General features: G+C 47.7%; 1 protein-coding gene across 2 annotated transcripts; it reads left to right on the forward strand.

Annotated features, from left to right (window-relative positions):
* Window positions 1-1,471: 1,471 nt before the first annotated feature.
* Batf3 (basic leucine zipper ATF-like transcription factor 3) lies at window positions 1,472-19,998 on the forward strand. 2 transcript variants are annotated; one of them, XR_007212524.1, is made up of 4 exons: window positions 1,472-1,564; window positions 4,216-4,320; window positions 12,387-12,654; window positions 19,987-19,998. XR_007212524.1 is itself a non-coding variant. In XM_048356926.1 (3 exons), the coding sequence occupies exons 1-3, from the start codon at window positions 1,487-1,489 to the stop codon at window positions 12,567-12,569; spliced, it is 366 nt and encodes a 121-aa protein (XP_048212883.1). In that variant the 5' UTR covers window positions 1,472-1,486; the 3' UTR covers window positions 12,570-12,952. The 2 variants fall into 2 exon arrangements, 1 of the variants encoding a protein (XP_048212883.1); XM_048356926.1 differs by lacking the exon at window positions 19,987-19,998 and having other exon boundaries at window positions 12,387-12,952.
* Window positions 19,999-21,423: the final 1,425 nt, after the last annotated feature.

Consider the following 21,423-nt stretch of genomic DNA (forward strand, 5'->3'; position numbering starts at 1 on the left):
ATGAAAAAGTACCAGCTCCTGAGGCAGCCATGCGCTACCCTGACCGATGAGATCAAGAGAGATGAGAAGGGAAATCTAGGCAGAAAGCCCCTTGAAGAATGGCTCTGCCGTGCAGCCGTGCGCATGTGGTGCGTGCCATCGTGACCACGCCCCCCCAGCAGCATCCAACCTGGTACCCCGCTGTCTCCAATCCCCTCCCTTCGGCGGCTCCGTGCTGGATTCGCCTCTCTTTCCTGCTGGGAGCCGGGTAGCCGAGCTCAAGAAAGCTGCTTTGGAAATGGCTGTAGGGGTTGGTCCTGAATCCTGGTTTAGAGTCGCCTCTGCTGGACGAGAAGTCAGGGAAGCGCACGCCCTCCATCTCCACGACTGCCCGGGAACTACCAGGGCTTCTGTTCTGGTTCCCAACACTCCCACACAGCTTTTGGGGTATCTTTCCCCCACCCCCCCACCCCCCGCGCTCGCAGCCTGCACGCCACAGACTGGCAATCGCTCGTTCGTTCTTTCCTGGGCACAATCATCTTGACTTCACACTGCGGCCGGAGCGTGGTCACCGCACGTCGGAGCCACACACACCTGTCACCTTAATCTTGGGAAAGTAAACGGATCTGGTCTAGTCAACCTTACGATGGGGCGCGGGGGTGGGGGGGCGCAGATCCCCGAATCGGTGAGGAGTGGGGCGCAGTGTGACAGGTTAGACCTCCAGGAAGCCTGGCACCGCACTTTCGGCTCCCCACCCCCACCTCTGCCCACCTTCAGCTCAGGGAATTCACCCCTGGGGCCTCCCCGCCTCACCCCCCCCTCCCACAGCCCCGGGGGACCGGGAAGGAGGGGTGCTCCCCACAGAAAATCCCGGGGCTGCCCTCGGGGGCGCACGCAGAGCGGTTCCCGCGGAGGGAGGAGGGAGTGGCAGCGAGGTGACAGGTCGCACGTAGACGGTGCCCACGGACTGTGGCGCGGCCCCGTGGTGGCGTGGTCCGACGTGGAAGCTGCGGGACCTGGGGGTGGGGGTGGGGGACACCGACTCCAAACCACCCACTTGCATCCGAAGGCCGCGCTGGGCCTCCCGCAGTGTCGTCTCCTGGGGGTGGGCTTCACTTTCCCATTCGGGGTTTCAGAACCACCACGTGACTTCCACGCAGGGCCCCGGAAAGCCGCCCCAGGGGTGGGATTTGGGACCCCGAAGTGCAGCAAGAGGGCGGGGAGAAGAGGAAATGAGGCGGGGCGGGCTTGGGGGCGGGAAGGGCGCGCGCTGGGGACTGGAGCTGCGGGGGAGGGGGGGTACGGGGTAGGAGACGGGGCGATCACGCTGCACCCCGGGGACCTGGGGAGCGGGAAGGAGGGCCGCGGGCCCGCAAGTTCCGGGCGCCGGGATGCGGGTGCCCTAGGCAGTGCCCCCCCCCCCCGGCGCAGGGAGCCGCAGCCGGCGGGCGGACGCTGCTCCCGAGGCTGCGCGCGACGGGGCGGGGCGGCTGGACCAGCGCCCGGCATGTCGCAAGCGCTCCCCGCCGCCAGCAGCGTCCAGCTGAGGAGCGCCGCGGCGCCCCGGAGCCAGCCGCAGCCACAGGTAGTGGGGCCGAGTGCAGGGAGGGGAGTGGACGTGCGGGATCGGGGCGCCCGGGAGAGCTAGGTGGTGGCTGCGGGGGTGGAGGAACCGGAGCCCTGCGGGGCGGGGGCGGGGGGCGGTCCGGTGGCCCCGACGTGCGCCCCGGCAGGTCCGCCCCAGCCGCGCGCGCGCGTGCGCGTGCGGTGCCAGCGCAGCCGCGGCTCGACGTGGCCCCGGCGCCCGCAGGCTGGACTCCCCGGGGCGCACAGGACTGACCGGGGCCAGGCGCAGCGGTGCACCCCGGCACGTGGGCCCGAGCTGCGGGGGAGGGGCGCGTGATCGCTGGACTGTCGAGGCTGCCAGCTCACTGGCCCCGTGCATGGGCCTCCTTGGTCCCCCGGGGGAGGCCCGAACACCCCGAGGAAGGAGAGGAGAAATTCAGCCCGAAGGGCATTTTGTCTCTACTGGCATCCCCCTGGCTGCCAACCGAATGGGGGGCTGGATGCACCTGTCCGAGGATGTGGGGCTATTCCATCCCCAGCGCTAGTGGAAAGCCCTCGTCCTCACCCCCTGAGCTCAGACCCCTGGGCTGTCCCCAACAGCACTTACAACTATACTCACAGCAGACTGAGACCAGGTTGTCTGAAGAGACAAGACCTTCTGGAAACTTCTCACCCAGTTGCTTTAAGAACTGGATCTTTTCCTTTTCCCATCCCACCCCCCCCCCCCAAATTGGTGCCCAGCACAGAGCGTCTTAGGGAAACCCTGGAAGTGTTAACGCAGGTTTAAGTCTTGCCTTAACTACACAGGTTGAGTAACCTTGGGCAATGTGTTTAACCTCTCTGGGCCTCAGTTTCCCTATCTGTGAAATGAACACACATTACCCATTCTGGATTTTTTTTTTTTTTTGGCCAGTCTTGGGGCTTGAACTCAGGGCCTGGATGCTGTCCCTGAGACTCTTTGTGCTCAAAGTTAGAGCTTTACCACTTGAAGCACAGCACCACTTCCGGCTTTTTCTGAGTAGTTTCAGATAAGAGTCTCTGGGACTTTTTCTGCCCGGGTTGGTTTCGAACTGCTATCCTCAGATCTCAGCCTCCTGAGTAGATAGGATTATAGGCATGAGCCACCAGTGCCTCTCTGGATTTTTGTTAGGACTAAATGAGATATGGATGATACATGAACATCTAAAGACTGGCTTACCTCTTTTCTCAAATGCTGCCTCCCAGTTCTATTTATTCTCTTTTTATGCCATTTTGTTATTGAATATGTTGAAAATTCTTACCAGTAGTAGCTTGGGAAGATGATATGTCTTTTTTATTTGGAATACAAGACCACCTAAAATGATTACTGAAATTGCCATTTTTTTTCTGTTATCAAGATTTGCTTTCCATTAAAGTCAATAATTGAACAAACCTCTGGGTTTTTTGTTTTTGGTGCTGATGAGCAAACCCAGGGCTTTGTGCATGCAACATAATCACTTTACCACTGAGCTATGTTGCCAGCCCTGCAACCTCTTGTTTTAAAGTCTTTAAAGAAGTGCCCCTCCCCATATCCTCTCCTGGCGTTCAGGAAAGCAAATACTATTGTCCTTTTCCATATTTTCTATAATAAGTAAATGTGTCTACTATGGTAGACACATGTTTTTCTGCCTGCCTGTTACATGATCCCTGTTAAGAATTTGCCTCATTAGGTTAAATCTCACATATTACTAAGTGCTCTCAAGACACATCATACATTTGCTTTTGGATTCATACTGATCTCTGAAACAAAATGTCAGTGACACGTTGTTCAAATGAGCACATCATCGGTGGTGTTCCAGATCATTCCTGGAGCTCGTAGAGTTCTGTGGTTAAAATGAGTTACAGATGTATAATCATGATTTTCACACAGTATCAGAAGCACCTTCTAGGGCAGGCTGGTTTAATGCTGGCACATAATAGGTTCCAGGTAGCAGGTGCCCACAACTTTGCCACCACAATGCTTCCAAGCCCACGCCCTGTGGGGTGGAGGCCAACAGACCTGAGTTCCACTTCCCACTCACCCCCTTCTAGATCTGCTACCTAAGCCAGTTCCTTAACCTGTCTGAGTTTCTTATTCCTCATCTTTCCTATTTAATTTTTAAAATTTTTGTGTGGTGCTGGGGGTCGTCAAATCTAGGTCTTACACATGCAAGACAAGTGTCCCACCATGGAGCAAGTTACCCAGCCCTCCTTTCCCCTCTTCCTCTCTTTCTTTACATAAGTGTCACTCCTGGGGCTTGAACTCAGGGCCTGGGCTCTGCTTTTTCCACTCAAGGCTCACTCTCTACCACTTGAGCCATACCTCCACTTTTGGCTTTTTTCCTGCTGGGATTGATTGGCTTTGAACTGTGACTGTCAGATCTCAGCCTCCTGAGTAGCTAGTGTTACAGGCATGAGCCACTAAACCTGACTCTTATTTCTCATTTTGAAAATGATATTCACAGTACACATTCCTCAGGATGGTGGAGAATTAACTCCTCAGCAGAGAGTGAGCATATAGTGAGCACCACCCCCTTAAAAGGTAGCTGTCTGCTGGTGTGGAAGCAAGAAGCGCTGTTGAACGAAGTTGTAATGGAGCTCAAGGAGCAGAGAGAGTGGAACCAGGTAAGGTGGGACCCCCACCCTCACACCTCTCAAATATTATCCCCCTAGAGCCCAGAGGATGATGACAGGAAGGTTCGAAGGAGAGAGAAAAACCGAGTTGCTGCTCAAAGAAGTCGAAAGAAACAGACCCAGAAGGCTGACAAACTCCACGAGGTGAGTACGTGGTTGGGACTAAGCCACGTGAGCACCTTGGGGAGAAGCCCCCGCCCCCTCCGGCTGTCCTTGTCATCCTCAGTTAGATATGTTCTCCACATATCTAACTCTGTTTCATGTCTTTCCAGCCCAGTGCTTGGACTCTTTGCTTGTGGACCACTCCATTAAGCAGTATAATCCCCTGGGTGCTTTCAGTGCTTGATTTTCTCATTATAAAACAAAACAAAGTACCTCTTCTTGATCCCAGTCCCTCTCCAGTTCTTTCCCCATTCATTTCCTTCCTTTCTTCTTACATCTAAGGATGTAGCTTTGTAGAAGGATCCTGCTGGGATTACAGGTGGGCACCTGCCTGTTTTCTTAAATGTTGTTGTTGACCAGGGTTTCAGACAAAGCTATTTTTAAACCTCACCCTTGAAGGTTTTTCAATTCATCTATTCTAACATATCTTTCCACATTGGTTACTAGGTAGGCCTTCTGTCCTAGGCCCATAATGTCACTTTCTGCTTATATGCCTCCAGATGCGTCTACTGCGGGCTCATAAGTGAATGAGGTCTGTTTGCTCTGAGATCTCTCTTCTCCCTGTATTCAGTGTAGTGAATGGATGTAGCTGGATCAGGAGCCTGATATTAGGTCTGTTTGGGGCTTCCCTCACTGAATACCATAGGATGGATCATTTATGAAGAATAGTTTGGCTCATGTTTCTGGAGGCTGGGAAATCCAAGAGCATGATGCCACCATCTGCTTAGTGTGCAAGGAGAGCTACTTCTGCACCATAAGCATAGTGGACTACCGTGTCGCACAAGATAGCAAACAGAGATCTTGCTTTGATAAAAAGTCCCTTCCAGCTGGGCATTGCTGGCTCATGCCTGTAATCCAAGCTACTCAGGAAACTGAGATCTGGAGGATCAGAGTTCAAGGTCAGCCCAGGCAGAAAAGTTCCTTAGATTTCATCTCCAATTAACTAGTAAAAAGCAAGTAGAGGCATGGGTCAAGTGGTAGAGCACCCACTGAGCAAGTGGGAGGCCCTGAGTTCAAATCCCATTAGCAGAAAAAAAGCCACTCCTATGATGAACCAGTTCTCTCCATGGATAGACTAATATACCATGAGGGCACAGCCCTCGTCATCTAATAGCCTCTTGGAGGTGCCACATCCCAACACTGTGGCATAAGGGACCAAGTCTCCAGTATATCGACCTTTAGAGGACCTATTCCACCCACACTGGAATTTATCCTTGGTGATTCCCTTTGCCTTAGTCCACATAATCTCCAAGCATACTTGGGAACTGCTCCATGTCAGCAGTTGGCCTTGGAAGCAATGAAGGTTCTGTCCAAGGAATTGGTCATACCTCCATGTTGCCATCTCTGTACAAGGTTTCTTCCCTCCCTCCCTCCCTTTCTCCCTCCCACCTGCCTTCCTTCCTTCTTTCCTTCATTACTTCCTGTTGAATCAGGGCCATGCGCCAATTCTTTTGCTTTTAGTTTGTTTTTCAGATAGGGTCTTCTACTTTTGCTTGGAGCAGTCTTGGACCATGATCCACCTGTCTTCACCTCCCAAGAAACTGTAATTGCAGGTGTGAACTACCGTGCCCAACTTCTGCCATGCTTCCTTTTCCTTCCTTCCTTCCTTCCTCCCTCCCTCCCTCCTTTCCTCCCTCCCTTTCATCCTTCCTCTCTTCTTTTCTTTCTCTTTTTTTGATCCATTCCTAGGGCTTGAATTCAAGGCCTGGACACTGTTCCTGAGCTTTCTTGCCCAAGGCTAGCACTTACTACTTGAGCCACAGCTCCACTTCTGTCTTTTTGGTGGTTAATTGGAGATTAAAAAAAAAATAGTCTCACAGCCCTTTCTGCCCAAGCTGGCTTTGAACTGTGATCCTCAAATCTCAGTCTCCTGAATACCTGTGATTACAGGCATGTGGTGCCTAACCCTGCTGTGCTTTCTTGCCACAGATGACCTTAGCAAAACTAGTCAGCAGTCTGATGCATAGGACACAGTTGTTATTTGGAAAGCAGTAGCACATAGTCCAGGGAGATGTGAACCTCTGGTGTAAATTCACAGCAGGGCATAATTTATAACTGTCAGATTCCTTCCTGAAAGTAGAAGGGCTGGGCCTTAGAAAAAGATGGGTCTCTAGAGTCAAGGAAAACCTTCCTATTTCTTCGCCAGTTCTGTAAAATTTCCACAGAAGTCTGCTCTTCCCTTTGTTTTTTTTTTTGTTTGTTTGTTTTTTTGCCAGTCCTGGGGCTTGGACTCAGGACCTGAGCACTGTCCCTGGCTTCTTTTTACTCAAGGCTAGCACTCTACCACTTGAGCCACAGCGCCACTTCTGGCTGTTTTCTGTATATGTGGTGCTGGGGAATTGAACCCAGGGCTTCATGTATACGAGGCAAGCACTCTTGCCACTAGGCCATATCCCCAGCCCTGTCTCCCCTTTGTCTCTGTGGTTCCTTCCCCCTTGCTCTTGGAACAATTATGATTCTAGCTTCATGTCACCAAATAATCCCCAGAGGAGAAAGTCGTGCATGGTCCTGTATTCAGACCATGGTGTAGCTAGCTGCCTGGGTTCTTCCTCTCGAGAGTTTCGAGTCCAGGCCAGGTGCATTAAAGGTTGTAAATGCTGAGTGATTATAGGTACACAGGTGACCTGTGTTAGACAAGATTGTTTCTGGAATACGGTAGGATAGATGTGTTCCACAAGCATTAAGCCCTCCTGAGGGCAAAGCCTTGCTGTTGGATCACAAATAGAACAGGGGACCTCATTTGTGTCCTTGGGAAGCATAGGATTGCTCACAGAAAGTGTACTAGCTTCCTACTGCTGCGGTAACAAATTCCCACAAATGTGATGACTTAAAATAACAAACTTATCATCTTACAGTTTGGGCATTCACATAGCCGAGATGTTCCGCACTAAGCAATAACCATTGGCTGGGTTGCCAGACAATTATACCAGTTGTCCATTCCAGAGCTAGGGCAGCCATTCCCTTTCTCTGTGGGGCTGGAGAACAGAGTCAGGATATACACCACTGGGAGATGACCTCGGCAAAGCCAGCTTTGCTGAAAAACACAGTTCCAAGGAAGTCAGGATTCTGCCTCCATCTGTCTCCAGACGCCAAAGCTGTAGCCCTCCCCTTTCCCTCACTCACTGTACACAAGTGTCATGGATTTTAAAAAGGTGGAGGGAGGGAGGGAAGGAGCAACTGGCTTTGGAAGATGGACTTACATCCCTCACTTTCTGCAGAACAGGATGAATGCCATCTCTGGACCAAAAAGCACCACAAGAATCACCCTTTTTCTGTTACTTTCTGGCCTTGTTCAGGAGGACATTACAGTTAGGGCGGATCACTCTTCTGCATGAGCAGTGGTGTGGTGGCAAGACACAGAATGACTAACGCTCTGTACTGGAAGTGGGGCGACTGGTCAAAGAAATGGGGTAAAGAATACTTTCACTCTGGGGCTGGGAATATGGCCTAGTGGTAGAGTACTTGCCTCATATACATGAAGCTCTGGGTTTGATTCCTCAGCACCACATATATAGAAAATGAATACTTTTATTCTACTTCTGTGACTTGAGTGGGGAACATTTAGCACATTCCTGGGGCTCCTCACAGAAAGCCCTTTGGGACCTGGAGGGCTCCTGGATCACATCTAGGATAGAGAAAGAGAGAACAGGACACTATACTTGGAAACTTCGCAGCCTGAGGAATCCAGGGACCAGGAAGACAGTCACCTAGTAGCCAGGGCCACCTGCTACTCACTGGAGATAGTTGCCCACTGAAAGAGTCCTCATTGGTTCTCCTATCCCACACTGATAGGGAGAATTTCTTAATATTAAAGTAGCTCTGACTCTTTACTCACATGAATTGAATGCCCCAAAGTAGATGGAGCAAGACTTGTTTAAAATTCCCAACTATTCTCTTCTGCTCTCCTCATTTACTTGCCACAATTATCCTTGCGTTCCAGCCACCACCAGCACCCTGCTAGCTCCATTTCTTCTGAGTTTCTTGGCCCAGTTCTCCATCACCTGTCAAGACTGGATAATCCAAGCAGAGGATATGGGATATAGTTGCTGGCAGGTTGCATTGTTGTGCTGGAAGCAGCTGTAATAGGCAGCCTTCGGTGTTCAGTTTTCAAATCATTTCTTCTACACACTTACACCTTTCATGGGGATTTCTACCTCCATTTGCCTCTGAACATCAGGTGCATGCTGGAGGTCATTCACAAGTGGGAGCCAAGGGGAAACAGCAGGATCTCTAAGCAAACTGAAAGGTGGCTCAGAAGTGGCTCAGAAGCCAGGCACCAGTGGCTCACCCCTCAGGAGGCTGAGATTTAAGGATGTTGGTTTGAAGCTAGCCCAAGCAGGAAAGATCATAGACTCATATCTCCAATTAACCATGAAAAAAAAAAACCCTGAGAGTGGAGATATGACTTAAGTGGTAGAGTGCCCTCTTTGAGGAAAAAAGGCAAGCAGGAATATAAGGCCTTGAGTTCAAGTCCTGGAAGTGACACTAAAAAAAAAAAAAAAGAAGAAGAAAAAGAAAGAAACAAGTGGGTCAGGTTGTTTGGATCAGGCACCTAAAGATGTCAGACTGAGAAAGACTTTTGAGTCAGAAAAGGAAAGCAGCAATGCCAGTTTCATGAGCCCCAAATTTCACAAACTGATGAATTACTTGGGCAATAGGGTTGTGGTATGTGTTGTCAGGTTTTTGTCAGATATTGACTGTTTTAAGAGATGCTTCGTGCTCTCCCCACTGGGGTTAGAAACTGTGTATGACACTAATTGGCACAGCTCTTGGTAGTGACATAATTTTTCTGCTGCCAAGTGCATTTTAAGGCTTGGTAAGGCCTCTAGTTACTCCTAGTAACCACTGTGAAGGAATTTGGTCCCAGATATTGCCAACTAAAGCCAAATTGCTGGTACTTTGTGAGAGCTTCAGTTGACCTTGGATGTGTCATTACCTCTTATGAAATGAGGGTAATGTGTGGCTGTGTGTGTGTGTGTGTGTATGTGTGTACCACACTCCTTTGAACTCAGGGTACTGCTCTCACTTGACTTTTTACTCAGGGCTGATATTTTACCACTTGAGCCATTCCTCTGCTTCTGGCTTTTTGCTGCTTTATTGAAGATAAGAGTCTCTCAGGATTTATTTATCTGCCTGATTTGGCTTGGAACGGCAGTCTTCAGATCCCAGCCTCCTTTGTAGCTAGGATTACAGGTGTGAGCCACCAGTACCCAGCCTCATGGCTACTTTTTCTGACCCCTCCTTTCCTTTGCACTCGAGATTTTACTTCTTTTCCCTAATATTCACATCACCTCCACCCACCTGTAAACCTGTTATCTTCCTTAGAGGACTCTAGACCTTGGAAGACCCAGACAGCCTTTTGTTCCTCTAGGCAACCTCTCAGAGATGCCCAGAACAAGGCTTCTCAACTTCAGCACTATTGACATAGGCTGGCTAATTCCTTGTTGGGGCGGGGGCTGTCCGAGGCACTGGAGGACTTTGAACAGCATCCCGGATTTCTACCCACTGGATATAGTCTCACTCTCTTCCCCCACTGGTGACAACCCGAACTATCCAGGTGCCACTGTAGGTCCTCAAGTTCTCCTAGGGACTGCCAAAATTGCCCCAGGTAAGAGCCTCTGCTCCACTCATTTCTGAGGCACAGTTGGGATTTGCAGTGATTTCTCTCACTTTTATAGTCATTTTATAGACTTGTGCTTTGAAACTAGGAATTGTTTATGAACTTTGTCCTGGGGTAACAGCACAGCACCCTCAAAGCCCTCCCTCAGCTCCACAGGATTTAGGTGGATCAACTCTTTATAGAGAGCACATTGGGTTAAATGTTCTCTGCTAAGTTTTTTTGTTTAGGTTAAATGTAGCTGTTTCTTCTCAGTGTGAAGTGAGTGTCATTCTCTCCCTTTTGGTCCCATTCGGTGATCCCCAACCTCTTCTTCTCCCAGCTCCTCTTTTTCCTCTGGTAAGGTTAGTTTCACCTGAGGATTTTTTTTCCACTTTGTTTTCCCTTATATTCCATGACCTCAGTAAAAGTCCCACAGAGATTTACAAGTAAAACATAAATCTCAGAAAAGAAAGTCCCTGTGGAGAAGACTGATGAGGGGCCTGGACAGGCAGCTCCAAACACTTTCTGAGCAGAGCCTGCAGAAGGTAGGAAGCCTCAGAGATCTTCATACTCCAGAGCCAAAGCTCAGTGTCCTGCCACGGAATCAGTGCCTTGCCCCTATGAGATGACACAATTGCGACTCAAATCCTAAACAGGGTGAGACTCAATGGAGTCAGTAAAGTTTTCTCCTTAAGCTTTGAAACATCATCCACATGGAGATAGCAAAGCAGCACCTGTAGATGGGGTTTGCACTCCTCTGCAAGCTGAGGGACAAACCCCGTGCCTCAGGGCTAGCCCAAAGAGGTCAGCGGCATGCACTGGCCCTTTGTGTGCTCTTCAGAATGATTTACTGTGTTCTGGGAGTGATGTTTTCTTAGAACTCTGGCAAGTTGGAATGTGTGCCAGGGACAGTGAACCAGAGGGCAGGGGTGGCCCTGAACAAGGAACTCAGAGACCCTAAGACAGTTGAACTTAGAGGATACAAATCTTGAGAGCTGTGAAAAAAAACAGTGGTGGAAAAGTATTGGAGTTTCTGTGTAGTTCCCTTAGGTTGAACCAAGCCCAATAGGTGGATTCGACGGAAAGAATATGAGATTGTTTTATTTTTATTTTTTGGTACCAGTCTTGGGGCTTGAACTCAGGACCTGGTACTATCCCTGACCTTTTGTTTTTTGGGTTTTTTTTTTTTTGCCAGTCCTGGGCCTTGGACTCAGGGCCTGAGTACTGTCCCTGGCTTCTTCTTGCTCAAGGCTAGCACTCTGCCACTTGAGCCACAGCGCCACTTCTGGCCGTTTTCTGTATATGTGGTGCTGGGGAATCGAACCCAGGGCGTCATGTATACAAGGCAAGCACTCTTGCCACTAGGCCATATCCCCAGCCCCCCCCCCCCCCTGACCTTTTGTGTTCCAAGTTAGTGCACTACCACTTGAACCACAGACATCAGAGTCTCATGGACTTTCCTACCCAGACTTTGAACCTTGACCCTCAGATCTCAGCTTCCTGAGTAGTTAGGATTATAAGTGTGAGCCACCAGCACCCAGGGGTAGTATATAATTTTAATGAATACACAAAGGAGTTTTCTTTTCTTTTTTTGGCCAGTCGTGGGCCTTGGACTCAGGGCCTGAGCACTGTCCCTGGCTTCTTCCCGCTCAAGGCTAGCTAGCACTCTGCCACTTGAGCCACAGCGCCGCTTCTGGCCGTTTTCTGTATATGTGGTGCTGGGGAATCGAACCTAGGGCCTCGTGTATCCGAGGCAGGCACTCTTGCCACTAGGCTATATCCCCAGCCCCACAAAGGAGTTTTCTATTACAGCAGCTCAGAAATGACAAGGACAGTCCTTTGAAGGTGGGCATGCGTGTCCCAAGATGAATATGTGAGATAAAATTACATATGGAAGGTTTAAATTATGATATATTATGTGAGTTGGACAACGGGAGAGCTGTGATCCCCTTTAGTTCTAAACCTGTGTGAACCCTTACCTACTGGAGAGTTAACTGGCGTTTTCATGCATTTGTTTGTGTGATCAAGTGTGTGATCCAGGGACTAGTCTAAGTGCTAAGAGGTATCAGATAGCAGTTGAGGATAGATGAGGGCCTGGCACAAAGAGGTACCAGGGCATTTTTTTTTGGAGTGATGGAAATGTTCTCTAGAGAAACCAAGTGGTTTAAATATTTATCAACACTCAATGAATTTTACACTTACTATTCACACATGGCATTTTATGTAAATTATATGTGAGTCAAGCAGATTCAAAGTACAGAGCTTTCTGCCTTCATGACGCTTTTGTTGTGGAAGGAGGAGAAAAGCCATGCCAATAAACACGAGAGAGGTAATGATTAAGCTTTGTAGGCAAGAGGTCAGCATCAGGGTACCGGCTAGAGCTTTCCAGAAGTCAGAGGAAGGGAATGTGATTTCACAAATGCATTTGTCCATTGTCTTTCTTCCACAGGAATACGAGTGCCTGGAGCAGGAAAACACCGTTCTGCGGAGGGAGATCGGAAAGCTGACGGAGGAGCTGAGGCACCTGAGCGAGGTGCTGAAGGAGCATGAGAAAATGTGCCCACTGCTATTGTGCCCTATGAACTTCGTGCAGGTGCTGCAAGAGCCCGTGGCCAGCTGCCTGCCCCGATGAAGCCAAGGATGCCGTCCCTCCTGCGTGGAGTGAGGAGCGTCGGTCCTTTACAAACCTGGCAAAAAGGATTTCCATCTGCACTTGGGTACAGGGGCACCGGAAGTAACCTGGCCAGCTGTGGCCTCCACAGACTGTCCTCAGCCCAGCCCAGTGCTCTGCCAGCCCCATACTCAGAGCCCTGGAACAGCACGTCCAGGAGGAAGGCCATCCTCAGGAATCACGTCTTATCCATTTTGGCAGCTAGTGATAAAGGATTGTGCAGGGAGTTAGGCGATCTGATGGGTGAGAACAATGGCTTGGATGCTATTTATTTTTTCTTTTTGCCAGTCCTGGGGCTTAAACTCAAGGCTTGGGTGCTGTCCCTGAGCCTCTCTGAGCTCAAAGGTAGCAGCACCCTACCACTTGAGCCACAGAACCACTTGTGGCTTTTTTGAGTAGTTTATTGGAGATAAGAATCTCGTGTAGATTTTCCTGCCTGGGCTGCCTTCAAACTGTGATCTCAGATCTCAGCCTCCTGAGTAGCTAGGATGACAGGTGTGAGCCACCATCACCCAGTTCTTGGATGTTAATTAAAATGAAAATCACACCCTTGCTGCTGATAGGACCACTTGTAACATATCTATATGCCCCACAACCCATGGCCTTTTATTAAGGCCTTGCTCTCATCATCTGTGGGATGCATTTCAGCCTTCAGGAGTTAGTAGCATGTACCTTGATTTTCCAAGACTGACCATCCTCATGGCTACAGACCCCAAAAGCATGAGGTCCCCTGAGACCATCAAGGCAACAGCTCCTTATTTAGCCTACCTACTCTCCTGTCTGAGGGTGTATTTTCACTTTGCTTTGTATTAATACACCTGCTCCACGCTTGAGTCTCCTCTGCGTTCATCCTTGAATTCCTTCTTTGATGAGACCAGCAACCTCTCCGCCCCTTCACCAGTGAACTGAGCTCAGTTACATTAGTCGGTTCTGCTGTTCTACCAGGTCTCTTGAATTTGGGTAATAAACATGACAATTGTCTCTCTTGTCTCTTGAGTTCTTGATTAGGTGTATGCTCAGTTCCTCTTTTGGAGAGGTCTTCTGTCTCCTTGGGATGCTTCCCTTTCTCCTCCTCCTAGTCTTCCCCACAGTCACATTTATGGGGGATAGGAGAAGAGCTTTTGGAGGGGCTGTGACAGAGCATAAGGGGGTGGGACTTCCCAGCCACCCCTAGCATTTCAGAAATCATTAACCCATATGGGTTGCTATGGTGTGGGCTGGAAATGACTCACGCGCATCTTGTACTTGGTGTTCTGCTCCATCTTTGCCAACTCTCACACCATGATAGACTGTTTTCTATTCCAGATTGCTTTTATTTCTCAGACCACTCCCTGGCTTTGAACTCAGGGCCTGGGTGCTGTCTTTGAACTTTTATGCTCAAGGCTAGCACTCTACCACTTGAGCCACAGCTCTACTTCAGGCTTTTTGGTGTTTAATTGGAGATAAGAATCTCACAGACTTTCTGCCCAAGCTAGCTTTAAACCACGATCTTCAGATCTTAGCCTCCTGAGTAGCTATGATTACAGGTGTGAGCCACTGACACTCAGTAGCCAAGTTGTTTTTTTCTTAACTATTCTGTACACTTCCAGACCACCTTTCTGTGCTATAAGGTGCAAGATTAGAAGACAGAATCATATTAGTCCAAAATCTGTCCCCTTAGGCTGATGAGAAGAGGAACAATTTTCCTTCACAAATCCTGTCTGACTAGTCTCTCAGAAAATGTAGAACAAAGCCAAGCTAAAATTGGGCCCCAGGCCCAGGTAAGCAGCCTGTCTGTAAAAGGATGGGCTCAGAGCCAGGTCCCAGGAACACATATGGCTATGAGGATGAAGACGGGAAGCGAGTCCCCTGTGCAGGCAGGTGTTGGGCTGCTACCACCGGTCAACTCCAGCCCTCACCTGGCACTTCAGGGAGCCCTGGCTTTCAAGCTGATCCTGCAGAACTTTCCTGACCACCCGGCTCCTAGATCCCTCTAGCTGATCTGACTTTCAAATTTTAGCTATTCTGCTGCTGTGCTGATCTGCTCTGACCCTCTACAGTCGCTGCTGCTCTGCTGGCTGCCTGGCACTCCACTGGTATCCACGTCTGATAGCCCCATGGGCCTGATTTTCTTTAAGCTCTGTCCAGCTTGACTTTATAGACACCCTTTTTACCACACGACAATGCAGTAACAAACTTCCTGCCATTTTCTCTGTGCTTCTAAGGCCTGGAAGCCCCTTAGCTCCTCGGCTTTGGCTGGCAGGCTTAAGGAAGAGAGGATGCTTGGTGGGTAGTGCTATGTCCCATAGATGATGGCACATCGCCGCACCTCTTTGGTTTCATGCATTGGCCAAAAGCCAGTCATAGTGCCTCACCCAGCTACAAGGGAGGTTGGGAAATGAAATTTGGCGATGTGCTGGGGGATGGAAGAAGGAACTAAGTTTGGTCACTGTCAGTCTCTGGAATGAGATTCAGTCTTTACTCAAGCCTCCTCCTGAAACTGCCCACCTAGAAGCCACCAGTAAGTGATGTTTGTTCATCTAATGGGCCTGTCTAGGCTTTATCTCCCTTTACTTCTATCCCTATTTTCTTCTCAAGATGAAGAGTGAGCCAGTCCCTATCTATCTTTATGCTGGTAATGTCCACCCCACTAGTACGCTGAACCCAGCTGTCTCCTGAGGACAGACCTATATATCCAGCTCCAAATTAAGGGTCTCTTAAGAGAAATGGCAGTGCCTTGTGGTCCACACCGTGATTGTACCATCATCTTCCTATTTACTCCCACTGTCCCCAAGCTAACCTACAAGTCCTGTCAGTTGTCTCCTGAATAGCCACAGACCCACCCACTCTTGCTCCAATGTGCTGATTGCTTGGTTTGCTGTCAATAACTTTAGCCAGCCTGCAGTGCCCTGACAGTTCCTCTCACAAGAAAAACAGACAAAGCAGCTTCATTCAAATTAATTGCTAAACACAGGGACTTTTCCCTGGTTGTGACATGTTTATTGAAGTTGAGCTTGAATTTAGGAAGGACCAAACTACCTCCATTTCTGACATGAAAGCAGTACTTTGGGAGGCAGGGAAACAAAATGAAGGTAGCCTAGGATGATGAGAGTTAAGTACTCACCCAGATAACTGGAGATAGGACAAGAGTATGCTGAAAAGCAAGTGTGCACTGAGCTGAAAAGATAGATATTCTATATAAAGCTAAGAGATGATGACTTCTTTTCCGAGAAGGGACAAGGACACACTGATGAAGACTGGGTTTGCTTGGTTGTTATTTGTACTGTTGCTTGTGCTGGTTACAAGCAACTTAGCTGCGGATAGAGTGTCAGTCTGCTGGGCTGGGGGAAGGGAGAATGCTGAGGAAGGTCCCCTCTGCATAGAAAGTGTTAGAGAGGGAGGAAGCCCTTCCCTTACACCCACACAGCCACATAACTTCCTGTCCGCCATCCCACCCTGTATTGCACCAACCTACCCTTAAAGCTTGGGGTTTCCATCCCTGAATCAGGCCCCAATTTGGGCCCCAAACCTTGGTGAAGAATGGTGACTCTAACGGACAGGATAGTGAGAAACACAAAAGCCCCTCTCTACTTTCCCATCAATGCTACGGTCAACACAACCCTGGGTGTATTTACTGACAGAAGGCTGTCGGCTTTGCCTCAGTGAGAACTACAAGAAAAGAGGTGGCCCCAACTTTCATCAGCAGGCTTTCCACCCTTCATACCCAGGAAGTCCTAGCAAGACCATCCATGCCTCAAGAAGAAGACTGGTAAGAAAGAACTGGAAGAAGAAAGAAGAAAGAGGAGAAAGGAGAAAGGGAAGAAAAGAGAGGAAAGGAAGCAAGTTGAGAAGAAGACAGTGGAGATCCTTGAGCTCTGAACCTAATGTACCCTTTCTCCTGGGGAGGCCATGCTGAGTCACAGGAAAATATGCTGTTGAAAGCCCCCTTTCATCCTGCCACATAACTTGGGATGTAATGATGTGGTGGTGGGATCAGGGGAGGGCTAGCCAAGGTCAGAATCTATGGAAACAGACCTATGCGTGGAGTCATAGAAACATTTATGAATTGCCCATCTGGAAACTAACTGTCGGGCTCGGGTCGCCTCCCCTGGCGCGGGGACTAAGGCTCTGCTACGCTTCTCACAACTCCCTTTCTCACCCTCTCCCCTGGTCACCCGACCCGCAGGTAAGGCCAGGGTGGAGCGGGGAAGCCAGCACAGACCTCATGTGCACGCGGCCGAACGAGAACGCTTACCTCCTTACCAGTAAAGAAAGCCAGGCATATGCGTGTCTCCGAGAAGCTTCAAGAGCTATCTGATTTATTAAGGCGGGGGCAAGGACTAATGATAGGAAGAGAAGAGAGAAAGCTGACCGGCCAGGACGCTGATAGGCTGCGGGCTTGTCATATGACCCCCTCATGAGCTAAAGCACCACGCCAGGGAGAAAGTTGGGGGCTGTTTGCAAAGCCGGTTCTTCTGGTTCCGGACCCAGAGAATTGTGGCCTGCTTCCGCATTCCCCCAGGGCTGGGGAAAGGGCGGCGTCTCTGGTGCACTCTCCAATGCCCTTCACCTGAAGTCCATAAAGCCGGACCCCAACACTAACCACCTTGATAAAATTGTCTCAGCCTATCAGCATGGTCAATGCTGCCACCTTAGACATCACCATTCTCATTAGCTGGGCCGAAAACAACAGTCTGCATTTAGCAGGTGCCAATGATGGGATACACTTGGCTGGCTCAGGTTTGGAGCCTTGAGCTGTACTCAGAGCAGATTGTCTCTTGAGACAGCTCATCTGCACTTTTGGGTGTTTGACTTGGTTTTTTTTATTCCTGGTACACTATTCTTAAGAAAGCCAGAAATGTCATCACAGATCAAACCAAAGTCTACTACTAGCTCAAAACTTTGACCACGGCCTAAAGGAAGAGAGTCAGGGAGAGTCCAGTGTTTGTGTCTTGAAATGCCAGAGGTGTTCGTGAAACATCCCTGATTTCCCCTAATAATCTACTACTTATCAACCTATCCATTAATCAAGACTCTGGTAGAACAAGTTTTATGGGTTTTCTTTGTTTGTTTTATTGTTTGTTTAAAATTGTCTGAGACCCACACTCAAACTTTCACTCATTGGTTGGTACTCTACCACCTGAGCCACACTTCCAACCACAAAGGTTTAGGTTTGTCATCATCATCATTATTATTATTAACATATATAATGTGTGTCTGTGTGTGAGAGTGTGTAGTACTGCAGTGTACAGGGAGTGGCACTTACTAGGCTGGCTTGATACTGCTAAGCCCCATCTCCAGTCTTTTGGTTTGAGTTTTCAGTTGTTTTGTGGAATGGGTCACTTTCTTCTTAGCACTAAATTTACTGTGTAACATCTGAACTCCATGGTGACAGGTTCTGTGGACAGTGCCATGGCTGTTTCCCTAGCACTTAGAAAGACCATTTTTTAAGCATCCCATTTTCATGGCGCATCCTCAGAGCCTTTCCTCCAGACCGGGCCAAAAAGTACCTTCCAGATGTCACAAAACTACAAATGGCTCAGTTCATCAGGCTGTACTTTTTGAGATTGAGAAAGGAGACAACTTTGAGAAATACTGGTTGTGGCTATTATTGTAAAGCTTAAGAATGGGGAGAACAAGTAAACTCAGGCAACTGGTCTACCACTGAGCTACTTCAACAGTTATTTATAATCCTTATTAGTAATTATTCATTCTTTTTTTTTCTTTTTCTGTGCCAGTACTGGAGCTTGAAATCAGGGCCTTGAATTCTCACTTGACTTTTTCACTCAAAGCCAACACTATCATTTGAGCCTTGCCTCCATTTCTAGGTTTTTTGATGGTTAATTGAAAATAAGAGTCTGTCAGACTTTCCTGCTTGGGCTGGCTTTGAGCCTCAATCCTCAGATCCTTCTGAATAGCTAAGATGACAGGGGTGAAGCACCAGCACCCAGATAGCAATTCGTTTTTATAATAATTCAGTTCTTTCAATAATGCCTTTTTAATAAAAATGCTAGAATGTCATTAAAATTATTCTCTATAATTTATAAATTAACTATTGTTCAAACAATTCATGGTTAAGTACTTCTGCTAGGGAGCAAGGCTAACAAGGGAAAGACACCCCTAAATTTTCACATACTTTAAGGGGTCATCTATCCTAAAACTTCTGAAATCTAACCTCCAGACTTAATCTGCGCAAAAGAAATGTAATGATTTCCTTCTAGTGATTTACTCAATCTTTTGCTCTTATAATTCTTCATCTAGGTCAACATGTATGTTTTCATTTAGGAATTACCATAAATCAGTAGAGAAGTTAAGAGAAACCTTATAATAATAATGATGAAAGCAACCATAGCTTGTAGTGATGATGAAGGGGAAAAAATGGGACAAACACACAAAGAATACCAGAAATCTTTAGTTGTTATCGTCAATTCAATTTTAATGCTGTCAATGCAGTTAGAATGTTTTCATTTTGTTCTACAGTGATCACTACTTAAGTCCTTAATATCTGTTCTGGGTTACTTTATCATGTATGCAAATTTCTAGTAGAGAAGGCCAGGGGACAAAAACACAAAACAAAACCATTTCACAGGTTGGCCTTATAGAGAAAAAGTTCAAGGAAAAATTATGCAATGTCTAGAGGACACTTCTCAGGTTATCTGATTGTAGTCATTCCTGTCTTTAAGCTATTTGAGAACTATGTAAATTTAGTTAATTGATAGCAAAACAAAATAAATTCTTATCTACAGACATGCAAATTATAGTCTGCTCAAAGATGGATCAATTTACTTTCCTCCCTCCCTTTCCTCCAGAATAACCAATTTGTTTCCATTTGCACACTCATTTCAGTATTCTAGATTTGTAAATATGCCTGTTCTGCAGAGTCTCTTTTAGCTGGTTACAGTTGACTGACTCCTTCATTGATTAATAACCTATAAGAATGAATAAATACAAATATTTTTAAAGTATTTTTAGGAGCTGGGAATGTGACCTAGCAGTAGAGTGCTTACCTAGCATGCACGAAGCCCTGGGTTCAATTCCTCAGCACCACATACACAGAAAGAGCTGGAAGTGGCGCTGTGGCTCAAGAGGTAGAGTGCTAGCCTTGAGCAAAAGAAGCCAGGGACAGTGCTCAGGTCCTGAGTCTAAGCCCCAGAACAGGAAAAAAAAAAAAAAGTATTTTTAGATAGTACCAGTTGATGTTAAAATTGTTGGAAGATTAACAAGTTTTCTCCAGGTCCAGAGACACCAAGAAAGCCAGGAAATATTGACACCAAATGATGTTTCCACTTGACATCAGCCGTCTCACCTGCTTTGCTCTCCTGGTCTGTGTTGTCTTCAATCAGCCCTCAGTTTGTTTTCACGCCTGCCATTTTCTCTCCAACTGCTAAGCATCCTTTAGGTCGGGGGCTATGATTTCCCCAGAAGCCTTCTGTGTTTCCTGGTAAATTTGATTAGATGTCCTTCCCATCACTCTGCACATAGGTCAGAGCACATATTCTATCCTATTGCTGTTGCTCATTTAAGTAAATGATACCTAAATGACTGGCTATCCTTGTGGAGATTCCACGGTATTTTCTGTGCTCCTGTTCCAGGGTCTGCTCAATGAGAAAAAATTTAGGGATTTAAGAAAATGGGAAAGAGGGCTGGGAATATGGCCTAGTGGTAGAGTGCTTGCCTCACATACATGAAGCCCTGGGTTCGATTCTTCAGCACCACATATATAGAAAAAGCCAGAAGTGGTGCTGTGGCTCAAGTAGTAGAGTGCTAGCCTTGAGCAAAAAGAAGCCAGGGACAGTGCTCAGGCCCTGAGTTCAAGCCCCAGGACTGGCAAAAAAGAAAGAAAGAAAGAAAGAAAGAAAGAAAGAAAGAAAGAAAGAAAGAAAGAAAGAAAGAAAGAAAGAAAGAAAGAGAGAGAGAGAAAGAAAGAAAGAAAGAAAGAAAGAAAGAAAGAAAGAAAGAAAGAAAGAAAGAAAGAAAGAGAAAATGGGAAATATTTCTTTTCTTCTTTTTCTTTAGACACACCAATTGTTTTTCCTCTTTATTTCTTGTCTCCTTTTTCTTTTTGTGCTAGTACTGGCATTTGAACTCAGAGTTCCATGCTCTACTTACCTTTTTCTACTTATGGTTATTGCTATACCACTTCAGCCATGTCTCTATTTCTGGCTTTTTGTTAGTTAATTGGAGACTCCAGGATTTGTCTCCCTGGGCTGACTGTAAACCATGATTCTAAGATCTCAGCCTCTGGAGTAGCCAAGATTATAGGCGAGAGCTGGGAATGCCCAGCTACCTATTTTTATGTGCTTGGAAACCTTTCCTAAGCCCTGTCCAGGCTGAATTATAGTGTACACCACCATCCAGAGTGTCTACCCTATCTTTTCCTTATTTTTCTCTTCATCTTTCTTGTTTCCCTCCTCTACCCTGTCCTGTGGAATCCATAACTGAACTTGTATGCATGAGCATATTCCTTGAAGACAGCAAGATCCCAACCTCTGGTTCTTCCTATAGTAGTTAGAAATGCTTCTTGGGCACAAAATGGGAGAGGTAACACTGTAGGGCCACTGAGGACAGCCTTGTGAGAGACTGTGAAGCCCTCTCCACCCCGTGAAAACAGTTCTTGGTACTTGGCTGAGTCATCTGAGTCCCATAGAAAACTAGGAAAGTAAAAGTATGGAGGTAGGTGCTCTTAGGGTCAGAGGAAACTGAGTGAATCTGTGCACTGGCCTAGACAAATTCTTTACATTAAGAAGAAGAAAGGCAAGGCATTTCAGAAATATTGGGACCCTTTGAAACCTGGATTTCAGGACGACTCTGTGGTACACCTCCATTTCACCCCAAA

The sequence above is a fragment of the Perognathus longimembris genome, chromosome 11 (assembly GCF_023159225.1).
Source record: "Perognathus longimembris pacificus isolate PPM17 chromosome 11, ASM2315922v1, whole genome shotgun sequence".
Taxonomy (NCBI): Eukaryota; Metazoa; Chordata; class Mammalia; order Rodentia; family Heteromyidae; genus Perognathus; species Perognathus longimembris.